Source organism: Lycorma delicatula, chromosome 2 (assembly GCF_047948215.1).
Source record: "Lycorma delicatula isolate Av1 chromosome 2, ASM4794821v1, whole genome shotgun sequence".
Classification (NCBI taxonomy): domain Eukaryota; kingdom Metazoa; phylum Arthropoda; class Insecta; order Hemiptera; family Fulgoridae; genus Lycorma; species Lycorma delicatula.
Genome location: NC_134456.1, coordinates 157,517,613 through 157,539,738, shown reverse-complemented (window position 1 = coordinate 157,539,738; position 22,126 = coordinate 157,517,613). Strand labels below are relative to the sequence as shown.

Sequence of the window (22,126 nt, the reverse complement as noted above, 5' to 3'; positions counted from 1 at the left end):
CAAATGTGGCCTGCCTACACAATTTTTTCCTTCTACCTGTCCTTCCAATATTAAAGTGACTATTCCAGGATGCCTTAGTATGTGGCCTATAAGTCTGTCTCTTCTTTTAACTATATTTTTCCAAATGCTTCTTTCTTCATCTATTTGCCGCAATACCTCTTCATTTGTCACTTTATCCACCCATCTGATTTTTAACATTCTCCTATAGCACCACATTTCAAAAGCTTCTAATCTTTTCTTCTCAGATACTCCGATTGTCCAAGTTTCACTTCCATATAAAGCGACACTCCAAACATACACTTTCAAAAATCTTTTCCTGACATTTAAATTAATTTTTGATGTAAACAAATTATATTTCTTACTGAAGGCTCGTTTAGCTTGTGCTATTCGGCATTTTATATCGCTCCTGCTTCGTCCATCTTTAGTAATTTTACTTCCCAAATAACAAAATTCTTCTACCTCCATAATCTTTTCTCCTCCTATTTTCACATTCAGCGGTCCATCTTTGTTATTTCTACTACATTTCATTACTTTTGTTTTGTTCTTGTTTATTTTCATGCGATAGTTCTTGCGTAGGACTTCATCTATGCCGTTCATTGTTTCTTCTAAATCCTTTTTACTCTCGGCTAGAATTACTATATCATCAGCAAATCGTAGCATCTTTATCTTTTCACCTTGTACTGTTACTCCGAATCTAAATTGTTCTTTAACATCATTAACTGCTAGTTCCATGTAAAGATTAAAAAGTAACGGAGATAGGGAACATCCTTGTCGGACTCCCTTTCTTATTAGGGCTTCTTTCTTATGTTCTTCAATTGTTATTGTTGCTGTTTGGTTCCTGTACATGTTAGCAATTGTTCTTCTATCTCTGTATTTGAACCCTAATTTTTTTAAAATACTGAACATTTTATTCCAGTCTACGTTATCAAAAGCCTTTTCTAGGTCTATAAACGCCAAGTATGTTGGTTTGTTTTTCTTTAATCTTCCTTCTACTATTAATCTGAGGCCTAAAATTGCTTCCCTTGTCCCTATACTTTTCCTGAAACCAAATTGGTCTTCTCCTAACACTTCTTCCACTCTCCTCTCAATTCTTCTGTATAAAATTCTAGTTAAGATTTTTGATGCATGACTAATTAAACTAATTGTTCTGTATTCTTCACATTTATCTGCCCCTGCTTTCTTTGGTATCATAACTATAACACTTTTTTTGAAGTCTGATGGAAATTCCCCATTTTCATAAATATTACACACCAGTTTGTATAATCTATCAATCGCTTCCTCACCTGCACTGCGCAGTAATTCTACAGGTATTCCGTCTATTCCAGGAGCCTTTCTGCCATTTAAATCTTTTAATGCTCTCTTAAATTCAGATCTCAGTATTGCTTCTCCCATTTCATCCTCTTCAACTTCCTCTTCTTCCTCTATAACACCATTTTCTAATTCATTTCCTCCATATAACTCTTCAATATATTCCACCCATCTATCGACTTTACCTTTCGTATTATATATTGGTGTACCATCTTTGTTTAACACATTATTAGATTTTAATTTATGTACCCCAAAATTTTCCTTAACTTTCCTGTATGCTCCATCTATTTTACCAATGTTCATTTCTCTTTCCACTTCTGAACACTTTTCTTTAATCCACTCTTCTTTCACCAGTTTGCACTTCCTGTTTATAGCATTTCTTAATTTCCGATAGTTCCTTTTACTTTCTTCATCACTAGCATTCTTATATTTTCTACGTTCATCCATCAGCTGCAATATATCCTCTGAAACCCAAGGTTTTCTACCGGTTCTCTTTATTCCGCCTAAGTTTGCTTCTGCTGATTTAAGAATTTCCTTTTTAACATTTTCCCATTCTTCTTCTACATTTTCTACCTTATCTTTTTTACTCAGACCTCTTGCGATGTCCTCCTCAAAAATCTTCTTTACCTCCTCTTCCTCAAGCTTCTCTAAATTCCACCGATTCATCGGACACCTTTTCTTCAGGTTTTTAAACCCCAATCTACATTTCATTATCACCAAATTATGGTCGCTATCAATGTCTGCTCCAGGGTAAGTTTTGCAGTCAACGAGTTGATTTCTAAATCTTTGCTTAACCATGATATAATCTATCTGATACCTTCCAGTATCGCCTGGCTTTTTCCAAGTGTATATTCTTCTATTATGATTTTTAAATTGGGTGTTGGCAATTACTAAATTATACTTCGTGCAAAATTCTATAAGTCGGTCCCCTCTTTCATTCCTTTTGCCCAGCCCGTATTCACCCACTATATTTCCTTCCTTGCCTTTTCCAATGCTTGCATTCCAATCTCCAACTATTATTAAATTTTCATCTCCTTTTACGTGTTTAATTGCTTCATCAATCTCTTCGTATACACACTCTACCTCATCATCATCATGGGTGCTTGTAGGCATATAGACGTTAACAATCGTTGTCGGTTTAGGTTTTGATTTTATCCTTATTACAATGATTCTATCACTATGCGTTTTGAAATACTCCACTCTCCTCCCTATCTTCTTGTTCATCACGAAACCTACTCCTGCCTGCCCATTATTTGACGCTGAGTTAATTACTCTAAAATCACCTGACCAAAAGTCGCCTTCTTCTTCCCACCGAACCTCACTAATTCCTACTATATCCACATTTGTCCTACCCATTTCCCTTTTTAAATTTTCTAGCCTACCAACCTTTTTCAAGCTTCTAACATTCCACGCTCCGACTCGTAGAATGTTATTTTTTAATTTTCTGGTGACCCCTTCCTTAGTAGTCCCCACCCGGAGATCCGAACGGGGGACTATTTTACCTCCGGAATATTTTACCAAGGAAGGCGCCTCCATTATTGCTATGTGAAAATGCAGAGAGCCACATTTTCTTGGAAAAAAAGCAGCTGTAGTTTTCCATTGCTTTCAGCTGCGCAGTACTCAGAGGACTGAGTGATGTTGATACGGCCGTTTAAGTCGTCCTGACTCACGCCCCTAACAACTACTGAAAGAGCTGCTGCCCTCTTTCAGGAATCATTCCTTAGTCTGGCTCTCAACAGATACCTCTCCGATATGGTTGCACCTTCGGTCCAGCTACTCTGTATCCCTGAGCACTCAAGCCCCCTCACCAACGGCAAGGTCTCATGATTCATAGAGGAGGACATTACAGTAGAAAAAATATATTCTTTCTAGAGAGTGTGAAACTTAAAACTGAACTGAGCCAGCTCGAATTGGGGCAATATTGACCCCACTTTTGAATGCCATCTTTAACACTACTACTATCACTGCTTGTTCTTTACAGTTGTATTTTTCTAAAATGCCTAATTCAAATGAGGAAAGGGTTGTTATAATAGAAGTTTATGTGAGTTCTGGAAACTTTCAAATAACACGTCAAATATTTGCAGAAAATTTTACAAATGCCAGTAACCCAAAAAGAGTAGCACAATCAGCTAAAAAATAGCATTCAATGGGTTCGATTTCAAATGCAGAATGAAATAAGCTACCTTCGTTAGGACTCCAGAGGCCGATATTCAAAAAATAATTTTTACTAATCCGAACTAGTCTAATTTCTACTGTCCAAACTGAGTCTAACTTATACATAAGTTACCACAATAAAAATATGTAAAATAACAACTTGCCATAAGATGTTTAATGATTTAAATTTAAAACTATATCATGCATCGCTGTGCAACAACTTAAGTGAAACCAAAATGTCTTAAATACTGTGACTAATTTCTCAATAACTTTTTCAGTGGACAGATAGATTCAATCCTTTATTTCATTTCAAACAAGAATTGGTTTCATTTTTCTCGGCATATTAATTTATGCAACACCAGGTATTGGATGACTGAAAATCCTCACTAGATGTTTAAGCATCCACTTCACAATGAGAAAATCAGTATATGGTGTAATTTTAAACAGCACAGCACAAACAGGATTTGATATTGGTCCCACTTTTGACCGAACACTCAATACAGAAGTGTTCCATATAATTTTCAAAGAATTCTATATTCAGTTAACAGATCTTAAAAAAGAATACAGCTTCTTCCAACAATACAGAACAATGTGTCACACTTTAAATGTACACGCATTCAGTACCAAGTATTCATGTAGCTTTTACAAAAGAAAAAACTGTCAGCAGACGATGGTGGCCTCCCTATTCTCCAGATTTATCTAGTTACAATTTTTCCTTTGTAGCTATGTGGAAGATACAGTTTATGAATCAAATTCCCACATTACTTATGAACTGAAGGTAAACATTCAACAAGAAATTAACAGCATTGACAACAATGTTTCATCTCATGCGATTTGAAATCTGATTTGATTGAGTAAAAAAGTGCATCACTGCAGATGGTGTTCACTTTGAACATATTTCTTAAAAATAATAAATTTTATAGTTTTGCTAATGTAAGTACAGAATTTAATTTAACTTACATTTTCATTTCATTCATAAAATGTTACATGTCACGACTATGTTTTTAGCGGTTCAGTTTTAAGTTGCTCATCCAGTATATGACAATTAAATAAAAAGAAATAATTAAAAATGTTGACCACTTGCTGTAGTTATTATTACTTTATTGCAGCAATTCACAGCACAAATTTTTTTAAAATCCATTAATAAAGCTTTTTGATATTTTGTATACAGAGAAATTTTATAGAAATTGTTAAATTGAACCTTTTTGGTTCAATTTTTTCTTTCAGAAATAAATGTAGTCAGGACGTAAATGAAAATAATGTAAAAAAAAAAATAATTTTATCCCTTGCAATTATGAGTGCTTTCAAAAAGCTTTCTATATTAATTTTCTTACAAATTTAATATTACACTGTTATCTATAATTAAATTCTAATACATTTTTAAGTATAGAATAATGTTTATATTTTAATAAAATATGAAAATCCTTAAATAACTTTTTGTATAAATACATTAAGATTAAAAAAAATTAAATTTTGCAAATGGTTATAGCTTGAAGTGATCTTTTCCTGTATGAGACCATCCACCCTCTATGCTTCCATGAGGTAAGTAAAAGAATTAAAGTAGGAATGGTAGGGTTGTGAAAAATAATTTTAAAGGACATTGAAAATCAAAAGTTTTGATGTAAAATACTTTGAATTACAACTAACAAAAATGGTGGCCATCTAATACTTTTCACAGTAGTTTTAAAAGTGGCCTACAAAATACCCAAAGTGGGTGGTCTCATACTGAAAAACTGATTGTTTTGAGGTAGGAGCATTTGATTATTTTTGTTTTTTCTTTAATATTTGGCTGTTAAGCAGTTATTTAAGAGGTATTACAGACCAGTGTTTCTCAACCATTGGTCGGTAGGACTGGTGTTGGCCCGCAAGATAATGCTAATATCCCTGAACAAATTGTCCACAAAAAAAAATTAAACTTTAAAAAATGAGAAAAAAATTAACAAAAAAATTCATATAACAGTAATATATTATACTTATTTAATAATGTTCATACATTGGCAAACACTGGTGAATCTTTAATTTATTGAATACATTGTATTCTTTGCACAATTGTCAACAATAAACAATCCCGTGAAGCATGATGGTGACGCATGGTGTAGTAACGGAAGATATCAAAACAACGCCACACTAAAGAGTATGGCTTTGGTGGTATATCATATATGACATTTACAGTCATTATATGATGGATTTGAAAAATATTTGCCTACATAGATTTGCAGGAGATGAATTTATGGATAACTAATCCTTTTATTGAGAATAATTGCAATAATATAAATTTCAATAATGAAGACCAAAAATGTTTCTTGAAACTGTGTTCTGACATAACTTTAAAAAACAAATTTTTGACTTTGAATTTAGTTAAATTCTGAACTGCAATAAAAATTAAACATCCAAATTTACATAACAAAGCCATGAAAATGCTACTTCCCTTTGCAACCATATATTTGTGTGAAGCTGGATTCTCAGCTATAACACTTATTAAAACCAAAACAAGAAATCGTTTATCAATAGATTCATCTCTTCTATTAAGCATAAGTAATTTACAACCTGACATTAAAACAATTGTGCAAAATGAGCAACAACAAATTTCTCACTAACTTTCATTATTTACAAATAGTTTGTAATATGATTTGTTGATAGTACCTATTTTTAAATAAAACAACCTACATTTATTTTTTGTTATTTATTTCCTGATTTTCATTTAGATGTTGTTTTGTTGTTTATAGACAGAAAAGATATTAATTAATATTATGTGTATGTAAACTTAATTATTAATAAAATAAAAATATGATTAGAAGTATTCTTTATTTTTACATGTCAAAAAATCTAAGCTGAGGGTCTGCCAGCCTTTGTATGTTTCTATAATTTTACCAGTCCACCATAAAAAAAAGGTTGAAAAACACTGCTGTAGATCACTTTTGAAACTAGCTGTGAAAAACATTAAATGGTTGTCATTTTAGTTAAGGCTGTCACTGCTCAAATTTTTATGTTAAAAATCTTTGTTGTTTTATGTCCTTTAAATTGATGTGTTACAACCCTACCCTTTTCCACTATTAAATCTGTAGTTGTTCCCTCCCATGGAGGCTTGGGGATGTGTTGGTCTCTTACCAAAAAACATATTGTTTCGAAGTAGGAGTATTTTTAACAGTTGAAAAGTTATTTGTAGTTTTTTTATACTTTATTAGCTCTCTGTATATAGTAACTAATTTTGATTTAAATTTTACTACAGCAATGACATATAATTTCAGTGAATTCAATAATCCATTGTGAGTACAATTACTCACAAGAATGTATGTTACAAACATCTTTAATAAATTATTAACTATTTAGAATATACAATTATAAATAATGGAAAATTTTAAAGTGAATTTTTTAAGTTATTTAAGAAATTTCATTATTTTTAACTGAATAATTTTTTTTTATAAAAACTACACAAAAAATATTATGTTAATTATTATTGGCAATCTTTTATTACTGTACTGATTTACTAAATTGATTGTTCTGCAGCCTTTGGAAGTCTCAAAAGGAAGTGTTCGTCCCCCGCTACCCCCTAAAGGGGAAAATTCAGCTGCCCCTGTGCCACCCCCTAGACGCAAACAGCGAAGTAGTCGCTTGTCTACTCCAGGGCCCATGGAACAGGTACCTTTGGAATAGCTCCATTCCAGAAAAATCAATTATTAAATATTTTAAAACTAGTTTTATTTGTTATAACACACCACACATGCTCAACCCCCACATACATGCACACATAGCAAAGTGAATACTCAAGTTTTACATTTAGATGATAATGTGCTTAAAGAATGGTAACTTGGTGATTATGCAGCTAATATAATTATTTTAAAAATCTTGTAAATTCAATGTAAAAATCTTTTAAATGAAAGTTTTTTCACTGCATTTACTGGAGAAAAAATGCAGTAACTTACTGCATTTACTTTTATTGAGAAAGTCTTCTTGAATTGTTTTACTTCTGGTTTCTAAATTTTTCAGGTAGAAACAGTTAGGAAAAGATAATAAAATATTTCTAAAACACTTCTCAATATTAATTGGAAAAAATATTATGCATGAAAAACCTAAATGGTCATTTCAACTATTTAACTATTTATCATCAATAGGCACTATGGAAAGGTACATATAAAAAAATGTGTAAAAAATAAACAAGATAAAAATAAAAACAAAGAAATAATTAACAAATAAACAGTACTTATGAAATACAAAAAAAAAACGTTTTTTTTTGTTTTAGAATAAGATTTTAGAATAAGAATAAAAAATTAAGTACCTTTGTTTGTTAGTAACGTTTTTTATTTGTTTTTATTTTTTATTCTGTTCACCTTTTTACATATTCTTTTAATAAATAGTATGATTTAACAGTCCATTGATAGATTAACAATTTAAATGGCCATGTAAATTTAGACATTAAGTAAAATCTTTTGTTAATGATTTTTGGAATATAATCTTAATTTTCAATTTATTTCAATGAGTATTTAGCATAGCTGTTTATTTGCATTCACTATTAGTTTCTTATCTAGTATATTCTCTTTTTGTACAAAATCCTGTAATCTAATTTTAGACTATATTTTCAACTATACACTGAATAATAGTTGTTGCCAAATAATTTTTCTCTTTAGCTTGACAGCTTAGAGAAGCGTGACAGAAGGTTGATTTACCTGTACACCAAATTTTTGTTACTACTGTCTCATAACATGTTTCCTAAAAATTACTCAGTAATTCTCTGATTTAAATAAAAGTAGTAATTCTTTTATTAATTAACTTCCTTTTTATTTTTAAATAATATTGTTACAATTTTTTAACTGAGTACCTCAATGTATTTTTACATAAACTATATGTAACATTTTATCTGTAAATCCTAAAAATAAGAATTATGTATTAAATAATTCACATAAGTCTAATATTTTTGAGTTCAATGGTATACATATTTTAAATTTTAAAATATGAGGTATGAATTCTGTTTTATCTGCTTGCAAATAAAGTAAGGCAATATGGATTAGATCATGTGTGGATAAAACATGTGTATTACTTAATGTAAAGTATTATGGTCATATGTGCTTCCATTGATTGTGAAGGATAGTTATCAATTGATGAATACAGATATTATATATATTGTAATGTTTATGTTTACAATAATTTTCTAATTTAAAGTAGCAGTAATAATAGTATTTTAAATCTTAGATTTAATGTAATGTACTTTAATTTTTAATTAACATACAATAATATGTCTCCAGGAAGTTACTGTCTTCATAATTGCCTTGTTTACTATTAACTTTTCATACTATTTATAATAGATTAACATACTGATATCATTTTTCTTTAGATTAAATTGACTTACTGTACAGTCCAGTCTCAGCAATCCAAACCTCACCTTTTGGATCTTAAATAGATCTTCTTTTTTTTATATTACTAAAAGACTTATATTGTTGAAATCTTGGATTAAAAATCTATAATTGTAATATGCCATGAAAGTAGTATTTTTTTTTTGTATTTTATTAAAGTTTATGTATAGAGACTGTCATGTATATATATATATATTTTATTTATTTTATTAGACCAACCAAAGTACAGAGTAAATAAAGTGGGATGACTTACCTTATTCCACTATATATGCAGGAGCGTTTTTGCGATTTACTCGCATCATCAGTTGTATTATATATTCATCAAAAAATTACATTACAAACTCCATAAAATATAAAAAAATATCATGCATTTATTTATTTTATTTAAAATTTAAAACCTTTAATCTTTTTATTTCAAACTTTTATTCGGTTAAATTAAAATTAAAACAAAATTTAAAAATATGAAAAATTAATTAAAATTAGTATTAAAAATTAAATTGTAAAAGTTTTTACATATGTAAAAATATGCCATCAAGACATAAGATCAAATCAAAATTAAAATCAAATAAAAATAATTTTAAGTAAAGCAATTATGCATGTTGTCCATTTAACTGACTTTACTATACTCACTCGAAAGTTCAGTTAAATGGGCAACATGCATAATTTATATACTTAAAATTATTTTTATTTGATTTTAATTTTAATTTGATTTTATGCCTTGACATCAAATTTTTACATATGTAAAATTTTTTACAATAATTTTAATTTAATTTTTACTGATTACTGTACAACTTCAAAAACTTATTAAAACTAAAAAGTGACATCACTGAAGATGGCTGTAAAGGTGACTGAAAACACTATGGCATAAGTTTTTAAGAACATTGTACTTATTAAATTCAGACATATTATCATTTTAAAAGTTTTTAATTTTAAATGATTGGCTATCCCCGTGGATTCTGAAGGCTTGCATTTGAGACTATGATGTTTGAAATGTGTAAAGGTTGAAAAATGCTAAGCCTGACCGACATTCAAACTTGGTATCTCTTAGGTGAAAATCAAAGACTATCATCCATCGCAGACATCAGCTGAAGTGAAGTAATATCTAATAATTTTTTCCTAAGAAATAGACTTCTTTTCGCTTACGATGTATAACAATATCCATACAGCCACTTTGAAGTCAGCATCATAGATGAAATTGTATCACTAGTTTTAAGAGGCTGGTTTTTTATAATATTTTATTAGTTTAATTAGAAAAAAGTGATTATAACTGGGATTACATTCACATTTTTCCCTTTTTTTGAGATAAATCATTACAAAGCATAATCTGCTGATAATGTGTAGATTTTAACAATGTTTTTAAAAAATGATGAGGTTCTAAATTCACCTTTTATTTACATTTTGTTAAAATGTTAATCTTTGGTAAATGGACTAATTATGATGGTTCTATCTTCATTATGTAGATGAAATTGCTCTGGTGGCCGCATTGTAAGCTTTTTCACATAATTTAAATGGTAAATTTTTCAACAAAATCATTTTGTTTACTTTGACAGCTTGAAGATATTCTTGTTCTTTTTTTATTAGCGATCATTCCTTAGTACTTGTTTGCTATATTGTAATGATGTATAACTGATGTCACTGTTTATTTAAATTATTCTTGTTCAGGAATTCAGGAAAATTAGTTGAAAAACTTAAAGTAATCTTGGGATTAACAGGAGTAAAAGGGGTACTGATTAATAAATGTCCACATTTTTTAAGAATTGAAAAAGTATTGTATAATTCAAACAAAAAAATTTTTAAAAGATGGTTTAATTTTTTGTGTTTTTCTTTGTTGTCATAATGTAAGGTTTTTTAAGGAATTGAGGTCATGGAAAGTATGATTACTGAGACTGTTATAGTACATTTAACTTAGCATATTAACTAATGAATTTGAAACTAATTAAAATTCTGTAACAATTATTTATTTTTAAAACTGAAAATCACATCTCTCTTTCAAGGTTAGTTTTTTTTGTTAAATAAGTCTTAATAACCCTTAAATGTTTTTCTTGTATTTTAATGCATTATTAAGAATATATAATATATATTTATATAATATGAAATATAAACCACCTAAACATAGTAATTAGATAAATTAGACTTACCATATAAATTTCCAATATCAATTTTTCGCAGTATTATGCATCTTCAGTTGGTATTAAATTCTATATTTATTATATTACAACGTATTCTTTACTTTTATGTAATTTTTTTTTTTAATTAGAATAAATTATTCCAGTACTGGATAGTAAAATTAAGAATGCTTATAATATCATTCAAAATTTCACAACAGAAAACATAATTTCGGAAAAAATTGACAGTTATTGAAGATGCAGGGTACCGTGATAACTGGTTATTGGAAATTAATGTTAAGTTTAACTTATATGGTTATTATATATATAAATAAAACTTTCTGAAAATTCAAATAATTCAACATACTGATCACCACTGTGCAAACAACAACTTAACCACTAAACACAGTAAGAAAAAACCTGAAAAAAAATACCAATAGTCGACTTTCGCGGTCTTCCACATCATCATTAGTCAGTACATAATTCTTCAATTAAGTTAACAAAAAAAAAAAAAAATATAAATTTAAACCCACAATGTCACAACTGAAGCCGTTGGCACCAGTGTTTACGAACGTAGTTTGTGACGTTTTAAATCTTCCTTTATTACAGTAAAGCTGTGAAGTTGTGTAGTAAATTTTGTGGTTGTTAGGGTTTATATTTTTTAAATTCTTGTTTATTTTTTGTTATTTGTTGACGTAGTTGTAGAATTATGTACTGACTGATGATGCGGGATACCGCGAAAGTCGACTATTTGTTTTAGTTTGTCAGGTTTTTTGTTCACCGTTTTTGGTGGTTAAGTTGTTTATGTTTTATCATCAATTTATTTAGTTTAACATTTATGATAAAGATTCTTATTAACATTATTTGCTGGTTTAATATGTGCTTAGTATGTATTTTTACGCAAATCTAAAAATCTTTGATCATATTGCTTTAAAAAATTTTAATAAAATTACAGTATAAAGGAGAATGGTGTAATTTTTTATTTATATACTTTCATTTCTCTAAAATGTATTAGGATATACGTGTTGTGCTTTACTTGCATATGCTTGTAACTATTACTTTATTTAATGGAATGTTACTGAAAGATTGAAATTTTTAAAATCTATATCAAACGAATTTTGGCTGGATCTACTCTATTTTGCCCCCCACACATATATGCAACATTTTTTTGTATTAGTTTACAATTAGACTACATCAAATCGATTTTGATTTTTATGCGTTTATTTATCCATAAATGCCTTTGAATGTATGTAAGAAAAGTATCTGTGAGAAAATGAAATAAAAGAGAATGAGAGAAAAAGAAAGCAAGATAGAAATTGAGAAATAAAATTTCCTTATATTTCTTTTCATTTGATCGTGTCATAACAATGTTTTATATTAATGAAACATACCAAGAAGGTTTTTTATTTAATTACACCAACTGTTACAAACTTTAATATTTTTCACTAATAGAAATCGTGGTTATATTTATATAACCATTTAAAGGTAAGTACACTTTAATTACTCTAAGATTATGAATAATTTGTGTGTTTAATTTTATTGACTATATTTCTTGTTTTTGTAGAATAAAAAACATTTAGGGAGAAGTTTTTTTGTAATATTAACAAGGTAGAACATCAGTCATTTGTGTTTTAACACATTTTTACCAGTAGAACATAAAAAAACTGATGTGAACACCACATGACTTCTCTGTATGCCTATGATACAACAGTCCTAAATACAAAATTTCAATATTCTACGGCTAATTTTTTTTGAGAATATGTAAAAGGTTAAACAAGATATGCTTTGGAAATAAAATTATTCTAATATACTAAGATTATTTGTAATGTTTAAAAAAAAATTGTTTTTCATAAGCAAATTATTTCTAACTCTGAAAGAAAATACCTATTGTGACTTTTTTCTATAAAAAGTTAAATTCGTATAAGGCACCTAAGATCCATATTACTGTAGCCAACAAAGGGAAGGCACAGGCTTCAGAACAACAATTTGAACCATATTGTGTGTGAATAGTAGACTGTTTATGTGTTTTCATCACAAAATACTAACGCAATATTCAATTATAATCAAGAAAAATGGCCCAAAAAATTTCCTTAGCATTATATATATTAATTTTGTTTCACGTCGCTCAAGTAGATATGTGGTCAAGTGAGAACTTGTCAGATACATAACCATGCATACATCAGTTCTAATCTGACTTCATAAACATATATATTTTTTAACTTGTGTTTTTTTTAATTTAAATATATTGATTTATTAATAAATTATTAATTGATTAATAATTGTTGATTGTATAAAATTTTGAATTAAATGAAAAGTACATAAAGTTTTATTTCTCTAGCTGATTTTTTTTTTTTTTTTGTATTGTTATTATTGATTTATTATATATGGTTAATAATTATTAATAAATCAATCAATATACTTAAATTAAAAAAAAGTTTAAAAATTATATCTATATGAAGTTGGAATTGAACTGATTCAATTCCCCCAATTTGTAAGATCCAAATTTTTCATTTATTAAAATTTTGTTTGGCTATAACTCTGAATCCAATGAAAATAAGTACCATTTGTGATATATCATTGAAAAGCTCTCAACAAGGGCTTATTAATGCAGTTAAGAAAAAATCCAAATATTTCAAAATTGAAACCCGCTTTATTTAGAGGTCTGACTGTATACACATTTTTGGCTCAATCGAATGCAATCAAAAGGGGAGGTGCACAACTACATTTTACAACAGCCTAAATCCAAAATTTCAACATTCTACAGCTAATAGTTTTTGAGTTATATGAGATGCATATGTATGTATGTACAGACATCACGCTGAAACTGGTCAAAATGGAAATTTCCGTTGAAATCTGAAAACCAACTGGTTTTGCAATTACAATACTTATTTTATTTCATACAAGGAAGTAAAAATGTCTGTTTTAATTGAAAATTTATAATGCACAGTAAGAAAATACCACTAATGCTTCTGAGTCTGGCCATGAATTATGACTAATTAACATTTTTTATTCATGTTAAAAATAAATACTAGACTGATGAATGTAAGTGATATCAGTAGTATTTTGAAACCAGTGTAATGTACCTTTGGTTTTAAAACCAAAGGAATTACTGTTTGTTGACAGTAAAGTTCATGGAATATATTCTCCTTGACACATAATAAGTAGTACAAAAAAATAGTTTTTTATAGCTCAGTATTTTTCTTTATCATGTAAATTTTTAATTTTAATCCACCATCATGACATTAAATTTGTTTCAAATGTTAAGGTTGGATTTTATTAAATAACATTAACTGTTTTACTTTGTAAGTCTTTGATATTAAGTGTTAATGCACTGAAACAAGTTTTCTCTTGAAAAAAATTGAACTTTTCTTATCCAAGCTCAGTTTTTAGTGAAATAATGAGCAGATAAGAAACTTATGTCTGTAACTTGAAAAGCTATGGTTTTCATCTAACCTATGGCTAACTATTGTTTAATTTTTCAACCATTAAATTTATAATTTTCGATTAATTTAATGTACATAGCTTGAAATGTTAATTTGATTGTCATCAATATTACTATCAACCACAAAACTAGAATCTTCTAAATGAAAGGCACCAACACTTTCAGTTCACTATAGAATGATGTAACATTTTAATGTTACTTGATGTATTTGTTGCAATATGTCTAGATAACTAAGAGTTAAAACCATCCACCATCTTATTTTTAGTAATTTTAAGAGTAATTGAAGAAGTTATACTTTAGTCAGAATTGTAATCCTACATATTTTTCTTTTATTTTTAATGAAACTTAGTTGAATAATTAAAGATAAAAATTATTGTTTAAAATGCTGAATTTTTTTTCTAATTTATAAGTTGATAAAGCTGTATTTATAATTTATAAGCTGTGAGTCCACATAAACCTTTAGTAATCTTTATGATATGTTTTAAGAATTTAAAGTGATATAGGAACTATAACAACGTATTGGTCCCAAACTGGATGGGATAAAGTATCCCTGGAATACACCTAAACCATGTTGGAATTAGAATTTAATTTTCTTGTACTGAAAATTTATTTTTAAACAGTTTTGTGCAGAATAAAATAAGTTAGTTTTTCACCTTTAGTAGAAGTTGGATTTCAGATTTTCCTTTAATGATTTTATGATTCTTGAGCTATTATGGATCCAAAATCAGAAAAATGTATTGATGCATATTCTTAAATTCATTGAAATGGATTCAAAGACCAGAATACTGAAGGGTTCTTTTAGTTAAGGTCGTTTAATGCTTAAGAAGACTATCCAATGTTTTCATCATTGTAATACCATTTCCCATTATTATAGGAAAGTAAAAAAGATTGTTAATTTTCCAAAGTATGCCTAAAATAGATACGAGTACATTAAGAAACAATTTATAAATTTGTTTCAAAATTATACATATGAAAACATAAATGAATATACACAAGTTGTACGTGTTTGTATACATTTAATATTTATGATATTTGAATATATAATTTTATAAAACTCTGTAGTTGTTATATTTTTTGTTATTTAGGTAGTAAAATCACAAAAATAGACAAAATAATGCAGACATTAAAAGCAGACTTGCACAAGCAAAGAATGCTTTATGTTAAAAAAAGAGAATCTGCTGGTATCAAACATAGATCAATAGAAATTCTTGTAAGTATCTGTGTAAATGTGTTACTTTGTGGCAGTGAAATTTGGACAATATGAATATCAGAACAAAGATAAAAGCTTTTGAAATGTGATGTCACATGAACATGGTGAAAAGTAAGTGGGTTGTTATGATTCAAAATGAAGTAATAAGATGAATAGAAGAGGACAGACATTTATAATACAACCTTGTAGAGATGAAGTAAGATGATGTATCGTGCATTTAAGACATCCAGGTTCAGTTAATTTCACAACAGAATGTGTAGAGGATAAAAATTGCATAATTAGACAGATTGGAATCTATTAAATAAATTTTGTGGATATAGGATGTAGTGAACATATTTAGTTGAGATGATTAATACAGAATATAAAGGAATGGAAAATAACATCAAACCAGTGAAATTTTAATTTTATGCTACACATAAATAGTAAACTTCTCCCAAAATGGTTTTTAAATAGTTTTATTTTTCATATTTTGAAAAATTATGTTATTCATATAATTATTACAGTAAAGGAAATTAAGCAATTACTATTACAGATCAATAAGTGAACTTATCAAATAACTTCAACTCTATAATTAAAAAGTAATTGAAATTAGGGTAGTTTTTCTATTTTTTGTTTAAAAGTAATATAAAGATGTGATTTCAGGTAAACAAAAAGGATGGAAGTCTAATGGGAAGCTTGAAAAGGATGATGGGCAATCGTCCACTTCCTGCCCCGCCACCGAGTAAGCTATTTATTATCATTCATTTATTCAGTAGTTTTGTTGTATGTAATTGTTGACTTTTATTAATGTCTGTATGTTTCAGTCTTGAAATAATTTACATTTTATATTTTCTTTTTCAGTGTTTCCTAGAGATAGTCATATGAGACAACAGAAATTTATGGATATACAAGATCAGGTACATTTTATTTAACTGTTGTTCAGAATTTAGAAATTCCTGTTTTTCTTTCTCGTTAGATTCTCACTCATTTTTTAAACCCTTATTCTTAACAATATTCTCAATATGACAAAATTCTTTCAAAACCCAATTCAAACACTAGCATCACAAGACAGTCTAGCTCCCAGAGGCAGTCTGAAGAAATTTTTACTATGTCTCTGAGACATAGTTTTTATCATTTCTAGAGAAGACAATTTCCAATGTCTAGAAAAGACAAATTGTTGACTTCTAAATATGACAAAACTTTAAAATAACATGGCCTCAGAGTTTTAAAACTTGAAAGTGTGTTTTAAAAATCAACCTTAGTACAATTTATTTTAAGTAAAAGTGATAAAAATTATGTTTCAGCTATCTTTCACTTTGTATAAAATTCTTCTTCTTCTTCTGGGAAGCACTAGTCTTGTGGGTGGTGAACTTTGATCTGATGTTAGCATTTGAATTGGGTTTTGAAAGAATTTTGTCATTAAAATGTGTTCAAGAGTGAGTGAGAAATGTAAATATTGTGTTCATTCAGAATTTTTTATTTCAAGTTAGTCAAGTTTATATCCTTGTTTGTGTGCAAAACTTTTATGTTGTTGTTGCTTGTGCATCTATGTTTTGTTTCTAGTGGTGATTTCAAAAAAATCAACCTCACATTGCGTACAAAAACACCAATGAAACAAAAAAAATTATCACACAAAAACTCAAGTAAACACTCGAATACCTTACCTGATGTAAGCTGACTGTTTAAACTGTAATAAGTTCTACAAACAGGACTCAGATCTTCACACTAATTCAAGGAACAGTTAAAAGTACCTAACTCCACCACTGAATTTACTTAAACAATGACTTTATAGAACCTGTACATACACAGTCAACAACTTGAAAATCTTACTTCGAAATTATAAAGGATAATAACTAATATACTTGAGTGACTTAAAATTTACCAATACATAAAAATAACATTCTAAATGATCAAAAACAATTTAGATTACACACTTTGATCATATATTATGAACAACAAAGATCTTAAAACCCAATTCAAATGCCAGTACCCCACATTCAGCAAAATAATAAAACTCAGTAACAATATCTGAAGAAATTTAACACAGAAATCTATCTCATACACAGGTAAAGATTTAAACTTTCACTTTTTTTTTATTTCTGATTTAAACATCCTTAAGGCAACCAGTCCGGCAATTAAGCATCACTCGGTCACCTCAGGGTGTCGTAGCAGCAGCCTGCTCTCCCTGTCTAGCTCCCTGTAGAGGCATCCCACCAGGGTCTCCCTAGTGTCATCAGGACTTGCCGACTTCCTCTTCTGGACAGCCAGCCCATCCCTCAACTGGAGATTTTGCCTTGCTTTACATTTGTTTTGTTTACTGTATCACTCATAATTTTACACAACTGCCCAAAAAGAAGTGTAATATATTTAGCGTGCACTATATGTATGTTTTAATTAATGTATGTATATATGTTTGTTCCATGGCAGTTCAATGGCTGAACCGATTTAGATGTATGACCCTGTGTTGGAATGCTTATGTTATTGGGAGTGTCATAACTTACATAAATAAGTATATATATATATATATATATATATATATATATATATATATATATATAATTTATATATTAATTTTTTGTAAAATTATACTATATACAAATAACACAGAAGAAAAGTTCAATAAGTAATTTCTGAGATATACCCTATGAAGGCAAGAAGAAGTTTTACAGTATGTGGGCATTTTAACCAAGTTAAATATTTACACCAAGTCACATTGCCATAAAACCTTCATGGATTTAATGGCAGTGGTCTGAAATTTAGGGCCTCCACACTTCTACATTACACTTTTTTTATGATTACACTGGCCCGACATCCCATTTATTTTTTAGTTTTTTTTTTTTGGCAGTCATATTTTTTAATTTTTGAACTTGTCTTAATTAAATTCGTTCTGAGATGTATTTTATATTATGTAAGATCTTGATATTTTTTTTTTGTGAAGGTCTCTTCACAACCCTTGCTTTTATAAATATACTTTTATAAATGCAGTTGCTTTTATATACCCTTACTTTAGAAAGATTTATAAAACATTAATAGTTTTTTTTCTAACATTTCTGCATAATTAATTGGTTTGGTTGAATTGTGCTGTGGCACTTCCTTTATGTGGTATTTGGACAGTAATAACTTATCTGATCATTCACACATTAAAATAAACTCTTTAAAAAAGTAACAAATTACTTTTCATTACTCTGATGCTAATAAGTATCAACAAAACATGTCGACTGGTGAATGGACTAATAAAATTATAACAAAGTTGCTTAGTTGCACTTATTAGTGCAACATTGGTGAAACCAATCTACTTATTATTTATTAGAGGTATTTATTATTGTAGCATTATATTACCCAAGCTTCAATGAAGAAGACAAATTCTTCAAATCTCTTGCCTAATTCCCATCTATCTGACTTGATTCCCAGGTTAGGTTACTTTTTACAATTTTGTCCTATTATCACAATCATTTAAAAAAAGGTGGCTAATTGAGAAGCATTTTCAGTCAGTAAGTAAATATTTCTTGCTTTCAATTTGAAATGTATACTTTTAAAAAATTCCTAAAATAAACATGAATTATGAGGTTTACAGTATGACAAACAATAACTAAATGTCGTACAGGGAATTTTATTTTAGCTTTTATTTAATGATTGATCTCAGAATGTTATTTCTAATATTTAAACAATATTTTTGCTACATTTATGTTTTCAAACATGTTCAGTAGATATAGTGAGTTGTGGATCCTTCTCCTATTTATGGTCTGTACAATACTGTAATAATGCTTTAACAGAGGCCTCCATGATAGCTCTCCTCACTATTCAGTTGTAAACTGTTCCCTCGCCTCACCTTTCCCAATCTACCAAATCTCCCTTCTCACTCAACCATTATTTGCTATGTTGTTGACTTTTCCTTATCCTAATGAATAACCTCTCTCTTTGTCTCAGCTATTTAATTCAAATCTCCAAATATCATCATAGTTCTTATTTCACGTTCCAAAATTTATGCTCTTTCAGATATTCTGATCTGTTTTCCATTATAACATTCTTTCCAAGGTTTTGCTAAAGGTTTCATAGCATTTTAAGTGCTGGGTTTTTGCCCCTCGAAACCCCCAACTTGCAGGATCAGAGTTTTTGTTAAGAGATTTACTTCCTTTAGCTAATGAGATCCTATTTTCAGGTCCAAACACTCACTCTCATTCTATCCTTAAAGTATTTGCCGGTGATGATACAGTTTTACTGTCATAAAGTATACGTGGTACTTAATGTTAACATCATACTGGTGACAGTGCTAACTCCATGGAATCCAACCAACCATTCTATTCTACTTCATAGCCTCAGAATTTATAGTCTGTTACTTCCAAGATGTCCATTGTCTCACTGTCTTAATGTATTTGGATAAAGTAAACCAAGTTTGTGACAGTAGTTACTTAAGCAAACTTTTGGCAGACTAAAACTTATGATGCATTTGTGTTTATATGTAAATTAAAGCTATTTTTTTCTTTGAAGCTTTTCAAGAAGCTCCAAAGAAACATAGAAAGATAAAAAAAGACTAATAGTTAGCATGAAATACTACTATCAAACATCAATAAACAAGTCTAGAAAACTGCATCCTAGAAGCAGAATATAATTTCTAATTAGATTTAATTTATCTTTTTTACATTCTGTTTTTTAATTATTCTTGTTTAGAATTTACGCATAAATATTTGTTTTATGAGAAATTGTTTTATAACATTTAATGAGAAACATAACTTGAAATATTAAAACTATAGAGATGCATGTTTACCATGTCAGTTATTGATATAAAATTAACTATTCTGCTGCTCAGAGGTGAATTAAGACTGGCTTTGGCCCCCAGACACATAAGAAAAAATGTGACCTCTTAAAAAAAGAGAGAATCAAGCGAATAAAAATACATAATGACCATATTTTTAAATAAATAAAACATATTATGTACTATTTATATTTTATTCCAACAAAATTTTAATTTAATGTAAATGTATAAAATTTTACTTGAAATTAAAATATGAAAATATTTAAATAAATTTTATTCCAGTGTTTAGTTTTGCAAACTTACCAGTTATCTCTTCACAAATTTAAGTAAAGAGAGCGATTTTAAGTAAATCGCTCTCTGTATATAAAATAGCCATGTTATATTTAATCTTTCCTTTGACATTGAATTTTTTAGTAATTTTTACTCTTTTCATACAAGCAAATAGTGTTCCCTGATGTGTTTGAAATTGGCATGATTAACAAAATTTTCAAAATAATTTCCCCATTTGGAAAAGCTGGTTCTATATCTAATACTTTTTTGTTCATATTATTAGTCAACTGCTTGTTTTCTTCATCTAAAAAGTTTAAAAATTGTTTCAACTCATTTATAAAACTATTTGAATCAATGTCTTGTTTTACATTTACATCTTTATTTCTGTTAAGTTATTGACACATTTTTTTCATTTCTTCTGCTCAGATTGTAAATAAAAAAAAAAACTTGAAAATTACTTACATATAAATTACATAACATTTTCATAGATTTTTCTGCATCTGTTCAGTTCTGGTATTAAATGATCACGTAATGCGTAAAAAAAAATCTTTGGCTTTTACAAACATGTTCACTTGCCTTGCAATCATCTTCAAATGTTTTATCTGTTAGCTCTTTAACTTCTGCTTTGATTTTGTTGAAATTATGCTTGATGTTTTCATTTATAAAAATTTCTAGACGTTGTAATAATAATGCACCTTAAACAACTATGCAGTCAATAGATTGTAAAGATTTACTAGGTGCATAGTAGATGTTTGATTCTTTGCAAAATTTTATTCCATAGAACTGTCATTGCAGAAGTTTCATAATCATTTATGTTTTTAAATAATGATTTGCTTCAATAATAGAATTTTTTTTAATTTTTGGAATTGCATATCTCATTTAATGGCTCTTTTATATTTTTATAGTTAAATTTTAATACTAAAATTACATTACCCCTGGCAGACCACCTTGTATCTGACAATTTCTTTAATGTATAAGAACCTTTACCCAATCTGTTGCATAACACGTGTTATCAAAATGTTGATACAGAAAAAAAACAAATTTTGCACGAATAAAAAATGTCTGGAAGCATTCTACAACTCTCTGCAGCAACATTACCAACGGAATTAAGTGAATAAAGCACGTAATAAATGTTGCTGATAAAGTATGCTGTCTTATTCTTCTTTGAAAACCATTGTACTTGCCCAACATATTTGCTGCATTGTTGAACAATTGTCCACAGCAATATTTTATATCTATTGGCAAATTTTCTTAGGTAGATAAAACTGTCTCTTCCAGATACTCTGCATCATGGAAGAACTTTAAAAATCTTTATTTTTTATTTGCCAAGTAGCATACTACAAAAGCAAGTTGATCCTCATGCATGTCAGGTGTTGCATCTAAAATTATATTATAATATTTTGCGTATTTTATTTCCTCCATAGTTGGTGCCATAAGGGAATCAGCAATTATTTGCAAAAGTTCATCACATGTCTGATGTGATAATTAATTTACACATTTACTACCTTAATTTCCATACTTTTGTAAGTATAACTTGAAAAAATCATTGTATTCTCT

The 22,126-nt window shown here is 28.6% G+C and overlaps 1 protein-coding gene across 5 annotated transcripts in view; it reads left to right on the top strand.

Annotated features, from left to right (window-relative positions):
• LUBEL (Linear Ubiquitin E3 ligase) overlaps nt 1-22,126 on the top strand; it is a 220,522-nt gene that overhangs the window by 56,704 nt on the left and 141,692 nt on the right. For 4 of the 5 annotated variants that reach the window (XM_075356534.1, XM_075356532.1, XM_075356533.1 and 1 more), the window contains 3 exons: nt 6,970-7,101; nt 16,210-16,288; nt 16,408-16,463. In XM_075356534.1, the coding sequence (XP_075212649.1) occupies nt 6,970-7,101; nt 16,210-16,288; nt 16,408-16,463 (267 nt within the window). The remainder of the gene's footprint in view (nt 1-6,969; nt 7,102-16,209; nt 16,289-16,407; nt 16,464-22,126) is intronic. The other variant, XM_075356537.1, reaches the window with a different exon arrangement.